The sequence below is a fragment of the Thalassophryne amazonica genome, chromosome 5 (assembly GCF_902500255.1).
Source record: "Thalassophryne amazonica chromosome 5, fThaAma1.1, whole genome shotgun sequence".
Lineage (NCBI taxonomy): Eukaryota > Metazoa > Chordata > Actinopteri > Batrachoidiformes > Batrachoididae > Thalassophryne > Thalassophryne amazonica.
The window spans coordinates 88,550,422-88,559,728 of NC_047107.1; the positions used below are offsets into that span (position 1 = coordinate 88,550,422).

General features: G+C 38.9%; 1 protein-coding gene across 2 annotated transcripts in view; it reads right to left on the minus strand.

Moving 5' to 3' along the window:
- Positions 1-9,307, minus strand: part of dapk1 (death-associated protein kinase 1) — a 215,423-nt gene that overhangs the window by 30,156 nt on the left and 175,960 nt on the right. For both annotated transcript variants that reach the window (XM_034170809.1, XM_034170810.1), the window contains exons 15-17: positions 6,908-7,006; positions 6,616-6,813; positions 5,534-5,731 (exon numbers count right to left, since the gene is read on the minus strand). In XM_034170809.1, coding sequence (XP_034026700.1) covers positions 5,534-5,731; positions 6,616-6,813; positions 6,908-7,006 — 495 coding nt within the window. The remainder of the gene's footprint in view (positions 1-5,533; positions 5,732-6,615; positions 6,814-6,907; positions 7,007-9,307) is intronic.

Below are 9,307 nucleotides of genomic sequence, written 5' to 3' on the forward strand. Positions count from 1 at the left end.
GTCAGTACTCTAGCTGCAGCATTTTGAATTAACTGAAGGCTTTTCAGGGAACTTTTAGGACAACCTGATAATAATGAATTACACTAGTCCAGCCTAGAGGAAATAAATGCATGAATTAGTTTTTCAGCATCACTCTGAGACAAGACCTTTCTAATTTTAGAGATATTGCGCAAATGTAAAAAAAGCAGTCCTACATATGTGCTTAATATGCACATTGAAGGACATATCCTGATCAAAAATGACTCAAAGATTTCTCACAGTATTACTAGAGGTCAGGGTAATGCCATCCAGAGTAAGGATCTGGTTAGACACCATGTTTCTAAGATTTGTGGGGCCAAGTACAATAACTTCAGTTTTATCTGAATTTAAAAGCAGGAAATTAGAGGTCATCCATGTCTTTATGTCTGTAAGACATTCCTGCAGTTTAACTAATTGGTGTGTGTCCTCTGGCTTCATAGATAGATAAAGCTGGGTATCATCTGCGTAACAATGAAAATTTAAGCAATGCTTTCTAATAATACTGCCTAAGGGAAGCATGTATAAAGTGAATAAAATTGGTCCTAGCACAGAACCTTGTGGAACTCCATAATTAACCTTAGTCTGTGAAGAAGACTCCCCATTTATATGAACAAATTGTAATCGATTAGATAAATATGATTCAAACCACCGCAGCGCAGTGCCTTTAATACCTATGGCATGCTCTAATCTCTAATAAAATTTTATGGTCAACAGTATCAAAAGCAGCACTGAGGTCTAACAGGACAAGCACAGAGATGAGTCCACTGTCTGAGGCCATAAGAAGATCATTTGTAACCTTCACTAATGCTGTTTCTGTACTATGATGAATTCTGAAACCTGACTGAAACTCTTCAAATAGACCATTCCTCTGCAGATGATCAGTTAGCTGTTTTACAACTACCCTTTCAAGAATTTTTGAGAGAAAAGGAAGGTTGGAGATTGGCCTATAATTAGCTGGATCAAGCGATGGCTTTTTAAGTAATGGTTTAATTACTGCCACCTTAAAAGCCTGTGGTACATAGCCAACTAATAAAGATAGATTGATCATATTTAAGATCGAAGCATTAATTAATGGTAGGGCTTCCTTGAGCAGTCTGGTAGGAATGGGGTCTAACAGACATGTTGATGGTTTGGAGGAAGTAACTAATGAAAATAACTCAGACAGAACAATCGGAGAGAAAGAGTCTAACCAAATACCAGCATTACTGAAAGCAGCCAAAGATAACGATATGTCTTTGGGATGGTTATGAGTAATTTTTTCTCTAATAGTTAAAATTTTATTAGCAAAGAAAGTCATGAAGTTATTACTAGTTAAAGTTAAAGGAATACTCGGCTCAATAGAGCTCTGACTCTTTGTCAGCCTGGCTACAGTGCTGAAAAGAAACCTGGGGTTATTCTTATTTTCTTCAATTAGTGATGAGTAGTAAAATGTCCTAGCTTTACGGAGGGCTTTTTTATAGAGCAACAGACTCTTTTCCCAGGCTAAGTGAAGATCTTCTAAATTAGTGAGACGCCATTTCCTCTCCAACTTACAGGTTATCTGCTTTAAGCTGCGAGTTTGTGAGTTATACCACGGAGTCAGGCACTTCTGATTAAAGGCTCTCTTTTTCAGAGGAGCTACAGCATCCAAAGTTGTGCTCAATAAGGATGTAAAACTATTGACGAGATAATCTATCTCACTCACAGAGTTTAGGTAGCTACTCTGCACTGTGTTGGTATATGGCATTGGAGAACATAACAAAGAAGGAGTCATATCCTTAAACCTACTTACAGCGCTTTCCGAAAGACTTCTACTGTAATGAAACTTATTCCCCACTGCTGGGTAGTCCATTAAAGTAAATGTAAATGTTATTAAGAAATGATCAGACAGAAGGGGGTTTTCAGGGAATACTGTTAAGTCTTCAATTTCCATACCATAAGTCAAAACAAGATCTAAAGTATGATTAAAGTGGTGGGTGGACTCATTTACATTTTGAGTAAAGCCAATTGAGTCTAATAATAGATTAAATGCAGTGTTGAGGCTGTCATTCTCAGCATCTATGTGGATGTTAAAATCGTCCACTATAATCATCTTATCTGAGCTAAGCAATAAGTCAGACAAAAGGTCTGAAAATTCACAGAGAAACTCACAGTAACGACCAGGTGGACAATAGATAGCAACAAATAAAACTGGTTTTTGGGACTTCCAATTTGGATGGACCAGAGTAAGAGTCAAGCTTTCAAATGAATTAAAGCTCTGTCTGGGTTTCTGATTAATTAATAAGCTGGAGTGGAAGATTGCTGCTAATCCTCCCCCTCAGCCCGTGCTACGAGCATTCTGACAGTTAGTGTGACTCGGGGGTGCTGACTCATTTAAACTAACATATTCATCCTGCTGTAACCAGGTTTCTGTAAGGCAGAATAAATCAATATGTTGATCAATTATTATATCATTTACTAACAGGGACTTAGAAGAGAGAGACCTAATGTTTAATAAACCACATTTAACTGTTTTAGTCTGTGGTGCAGTTGAAGGTGCTATATTTTTTCTTTTTGAATTTTTATGCTTACATAGATTTTTACTGGTTGTTGGTGGTCTGGGAGCAGGCACCGTCTCTACGGGGATGGGGTATTGGGGGGATGGCAGGGGGAGAGAAGCTGCAGAGAGGTGTGTAAGACTACAACTCTGCTTCCTGGTCCCAACCCTGGATAGTCACGGTTTGGAGGGTTTAATAAAATTGGCCAGATTTCTAGATTTCTAGAAATAAAATCCACTCTTGAATTAATTAAGAAATGTCACTACTACAACATTTAAAACCACAATATGCATTGTTTTTCAAATAATCATTAATATCAGTGCATCACCAATATTTGTTCAATAGTAATTTTTTTAATTTGCTTTTTCTTTTCTTTAAATAGTCCAATAGAGTTGGAAAAAATTGTGTACTTTGGAACAAATCACAAAAATCTGGTTCCTAGCAGATTTTTGGATGTTCTTTCCAATACGATGATGAAAAATGTGATCCAAGCACTCTAAAGCCTGGTTCACACGGCAAGATAATTAGGCCGATATTGGACCCAATCTTCCCTTCCGACAATCTTAAGGCTGCCCCGACAATCGTGATGACGCTAAAGATAATTTTATCAGATATTCCTGCCGTGTGTGGTGTGTTAAGAGCGCTCTGATCTGCTCGGAAGGACATCAGGGGCGCTCTGATTGCAAATCGGGGATATTCAACATGTTGGATTGTCTTGGCCCGATATCACAGCATGTGTTGTGTCCTCTGACCACAAACGAGCACACAGTCTGCTGAATGTGATGTGCAGCCAATCAGAAAGCGAGGTGACGGACGCACGGAGTGGAAAATAAAATCAAAACAGCTGTTCTCTGATTTACCAGACGTCCGGTTGTCGCGCTGTCTCCACTCCTTTAAAGAACGCTTTTTCTTTTTCTGTTTGTGTTTTTTTTCCCTTTGTTGTAAATAGTCCACAAAGTACCTCCGTTTGTTTACTCTGAAGTCACGTTTAATCTCGAGAGATTTTGCAAGATTTCCTGTCTGACCTGGGAATGTTCGAGTGTGGTGGTGTTGTTGTTACCGTGTGGCTGCACACCACACAATGTATGACCAAACCTGTCAGATCTATGATTTCTTTTATCTCCACGTGTGGTCTCTCAAGTTTTGGAAACCTATAGATAATTTTAAAATCCTGCCTGTGAACCAGGCATAAGCCTATCAAAAAGGACATTTTTCAAAATAACTGCCTGAAAACTTAAATGTTTTCAAAGATTTAGACCAAGTTATGTTTTAGTTGCATGAAAATGTCATTTCATATATATGTTAATGTAAAATGGATTTTATAAACAATACTTGACATTAAAGGTCTGAATGTGCCATTTTCAAGATGGCTGCCATTATTCTGTAAAATGATGTAACTTTGGCAGTCCTGAAGCCATAGTGCTGATATTGTTGTCAAATTGTTTATTTTTGTCTGTCACTTTTGATAAGAATAGAGAACAAATGTCTTAATTGTATTAGTGTAAATAGGTTTTTTCCCCAAAATGGCTGCCTGTCTTATACATATACAGTACATAATATGTATATGCCGCGGACATGACGAGCGAAGCTCTTCAGCATCTCACCATGTTATTTAGGTCCTTCAGACTTTTTTTGGAGTAAATGCCTTTTATTTATTTATTTACCTTTCAGCTTTGTTTTTTTGCCAAATTATTATATTGCAATATTGTCACATCAATATGATATAAGATATGACTATGATTTCACACAAAGTGCAGCAATAGTGAAAATTAAACATTCTTAAACAAAACAGTAATAATATCACACTCATTTTGCACTCATCATAAGCTTAGGATACAGTGCCATCCAACAGTGATGGAACACTTAGTATTTCACACATATTATGTTAGAAAGATTAAAAAAAGAAAATAATATTATAAAATCAAACCTTCACTGTGCCTTGTGATAGAATCACTACGTTGACTGCTCTAAGATGGCGGCCGCATTTCTTGCACCTCAGTAACCAATGCGGCGTCTACTCTTTATAATGTCTATGTTCGTTTACCATCGGTTTGTGGCTTTTTACGACAACGGTTTGTAGCTTTTTCCCCACTGCGGAGACTTTTTGTGTAATTTCCGGTTTGTGCCTTCGTCGACCATAGAGCGAGCCTCGCGCCTCTGCGCAGCGCCCCGCTTGTAATATTGTGGCATCCGTAATTAATCTGAGGTGTTGGTAATATTCTTTATTATCAATCAATTCAATCAATCAATTTTTTTTTTTATATAGCGCCAAATCACAACAAACAGTTGCCCCAAGGCGCCTTATACTGCAAGGCAAGGCCATACAATAATTATGTAAAACCCCAACGGTCAAAACGACCCCCTGTGAGCAAGCACTTGGCTACAGTGGGAAGGAAAAACTCCCTTTTAACAGGAAGAAACCTCCAGCAGAACCAGGCTCAGGGAGGGGCAGTCTTCTGCTGGGACTGGTTGGGGCTGAGGGAGAGAACCAGGAAAAAGACATGCTGTGGAGGGGAGCAGAGATCAATCACTAATGATTAAATGCAGAGTGGTGCATACAGAGCAAAAGAGAAAGAAACAGTGCATTGTGGGAACCCCCCAGCAGTCTACGTCTATAGCAGCATAACTAAGGGATGGTTCAGGGTCACCTGATCCAGCCCTAACTATAAGCTTTAGCAAAAAGGAAAGTTTTAAGCCTAATCTTAAAAGTAGAGAGGGTGTCTGTCTATTACCAAAGAAAAAGGCAGCGACCACTGGAAGAACAAACATGTTATCTGCTTAACTTGAAAATTAAATTTACTTTATGATAATGGCACACTGCACAAAGTACTAAGGATAGTACAGCCAATATTTTGACTTAATCTACTAGACTAAAACTGCAACATGCAGCTGGTAGTAGACTATTTTCTTGCCCATTAAGAAAGTTACTAATATTTTAGCCTGCTGTGAATTCATTACTTGGAAGAGTGCTCTGGTTGGTGGGTAGACGTTGCCCTCACCTTATTGGGGAGGTCTAGGTTGGCTTTGGCACTGCAGATTGCTGTAACAATGGGTAAGTTGCCGTCCTTACAGGCAATGTGCAGCGGTGTGTTGCCATGCCGATCCTGATGATCCACGTGGCAGTGGTGCTTGAGGAGGCAGCGAACGACTTCCACCTGACACCTCCGTACTGCCAGGTGGAGGGCTGTGTGACCGTCCTGGAGGTGCACAAACACACACAGTAAAAATCCTGAGTGGGACTGCTTTTTGTTTGAGGGCGTAGCCTTTTCAACACCTGTGTGTGTCTGTTATGAAACTGCAGCAGTGGATGTAGAAATACAAGCGTTCTATCAGAATTGTGATGCTGAGAGATTCAGGAGGATGCAAAGGATCGAACAGACACTTTCTCATTACTAAGGCCATTTCATTTGTTGTGACTTTTCTTTAAACAACTTCAGCAACAACTAACACAAAACAAATTAATAGAATTTGTCTGAGCTGTATTGGCTGTATGCTGAGACCATTTAATCTATGCCTGCTGAAACACATCTGTACACTGAAACAGATTCTCCAGTTATGGGGAGGTGATGCTCTAGAGGTTAGACAGGTGGGTTTGTCACCAGAGCATCCTCGGATTGATTCCTTGTCAGAGAGGAAAATCATCAAGGTCCCTTAAGCAAGGTCCTTAATCCCCAAGTTGCTGCTGGTGTGCAGTTGAGCACTTTGCCTGGCAGTAACCTGATATCAGTGTGTGTGTGTGTGTGTGTGAATGTGAAATGTCACTGTAAAATGCTTTGAGTGTCTGCATTAGATGGAAAAGTGTTCTATAAATGCAGTCTGATTATAGCTTGTGAGTTTGAGAAAGAAGAAGAAGAAAGTGCTTCATAATCTTTTTAAGAGTTTAGTTTCTTAATAAATTTGGAAATAACTGAAGATTTCCAGAAAACAGAATTTCAAAAACTACAAAGCCACAATAAGTCCTGCTTGGTTACAGTTGCTTTAACTATTCTGAGCTCAAATTTCTGGAAGGAGTGTCTGAAACACGCTGCCGTTTTAAGCGTTTTTCTTTGCTTTCACTTTCAGATGTGATAACTTTCCTCACCTTATCTGTAGCTTCCAGGTCAGCTTTATGCTCCACCAGACACTCCATAATGTCTACGAAGCCACGAGCAGAAGCCGTCAGCAGCGGACTCTCCCCCTCACGGTTCCGAGCGTCCACCTGGCAGCCCGCCTGGCACAGAGCACGGGCCACTGCTGAGTAGCCGTGCCATGCTGCGCAGTGCAGTGGGGTCTCCTGCTCCTTAAAGTTATAAACACAGGAATATGAACCCGGGATTTCTGGAATCCTCTCTAACAATACAAGATTAGACTGTAGCCTCTGAGTACGTGCTCACCCTGTCAGCCAGGTCTGGGTTGGCCCGGGTGCTGCAGAGGTAGGTCACAACATCCACGTTGCCGTAGCGAGCTGCCACATGAAGCGCAGTCTCGCCAGACTGCAGGAGACAATACAGAATTCAAATTAAATGATGCGATAACTCATGTTCAGCTACTCAGTGCAGGTCTACTATCAGTAGACAAAAAAAAAGAAAAGAAAAGAAACGTTTCATAAAATTAGACACCATGTTAAAGGAGCTTGGGTTTTTCAAGTAGCCACACAAACTTTCTCCTGGGAGGTTGTGTAAGTGATAATGACGTTAATCATTTACACACCATAATAAATCATGTGACAGCTCACTGAGAAAAAAAAATGTCAACCAGCAATACAGCATAATATTCTCTTTTTCTTTAACAACTGCAAATTACTGTGTTTTATGACTAAGTGTAGAAATGATTACTACACATAAACAGTAGTAGAGAAGCTTGAATCTTCGACTGGACTGGGTTGCTTGACGCGAGGACGTTTCGCTTCAAATCGCAGAAGCTTCCTCAGCTAAAATTCTTGCTCTGGAAGTCTGACTTTAGCTGAGGAAGCTTCTGCGATTTGAAGCGAAACGTCCTCGCGTCAAGCAACCCAGTCCAGTCGAAGACTCAAGCTTCTCTACTATGGAAACCACCTGGACAACTGAGAGCCTACACAGAAAAAAATACACATAAACAGATATAAATAAGTATAGGATTACCAAGTTAGGGTGGATGTGGTCAGATTGTGATGTACATTGTATTTTTCTCAGAATTTTTATCTGTTTGTGCCTTTAATGAAGCACCTTGTGACTTCCCTTGTCTGTGGAAGGTGCTATATAAATAAACATTACTTACTTACAACCCTATTTATTGACTGGTGCAAAAACCTCTGGGAAATAGACTGGTAGATCTTTGAGATGTCATAAGGGGAGCATGCTAAAGAAATATCACAAAGTGTTATAATTTGACTAAACTAAAATGAAGAGTAATGGTTTGACTTTGGTACAAATCTGGATCACCATCATAATTTAATCTCCAGCCTGACCAAAGGACCACCTTGAAACAAAATTTAATTTGAAAATCCGTCCACTACTTTGAGACATCCCACCCTGAGACTGACTGACGGACAGCCAGGAGCGAGCACCGAGCTTTCACCCTCCTCTATTGATTGGTGGCGACAACAACATGAGCTTTAAAGTTAAAAATATTTACTTGGGGCAGAAATAAGAGCAATGAAAACCTTACTGCCTCATACTATTTCCAATAAACAGCCACAGAAAACGTTCACTTAAACACGGCATTTTACTGTCAGTTCACACACACTGCTGATGGAAAACAGACCATTAACTTGAACATTAGAGCATTCATGAACATTCATGATTACAACATTCATGAAGAAAAGACAACACCGTGGAAACAGTGTGGAAACGGGGCTGTTCGCATACTCGGGCTAAATCGTTACGATGTGGCCGCTGCACTAATGTATTCAACATATTCAGCGTATTCTGAGCATTTTTCATACATTGGCTAAATCGTCAAGGTGTGACATGGCCTTCAGTTCATTAATTCACACTGCAAACATCTTTACAAATGCATCATTATGCAGAGTAATTTGTTTTTAATTAACGTGGAAAAGTCTGTCAGTTTCTTTAATGTTGCACCTTTTAGAATATAAAATACACAACATGAAAAATACTCATTAACTCTTTTGCTGACACACTGAGTGCATGCATGTGTATGTGTGCGTGGATGGATCCAAAACCAGCTTTACACGGAAACATGGAGGTGCTGAAGACTTTTGTATAATACTGTGTGTCTAACTCCGTAATCTGTAAATATAACACAATGCTAAAATACCCTCAGCCATATGAGCATAAAAATAGGAAACAGAATGTGACCTATTGACCTCTTAAAATATGTCAAGGTTAGCCATAAGCAACAAAGTAAGCTTTAAAATACAGTTAAAGTCATTTTTGTTCAGACAGTTAAGGGAAGAGGGTAGTTCAACCCCTTTATTAGTTATTAATGTGAATTTTAGTTCAACTGTTTAGCCTATCTTCTAATCCATTGCTTCTCTAGTTCTAATTTTGGTAGATTTGTTATTTTATGTACATATCTATAGGTATACAGTTGCTATTTACATTAATTATAAGATCATATTGTCTTCTTTATAATTTGCACTTGTTTGGTATCCCAGCGCAAACTATAAACATATATATACACATACATACATATATATACACATATATATACATATACATATATACGTATATATACATATACATACATATACGTATATATACATATACATATACATATATACATACATATGTATATGTATACATATATACATACATATGTATATGTATACATATACATACATATGTATATGT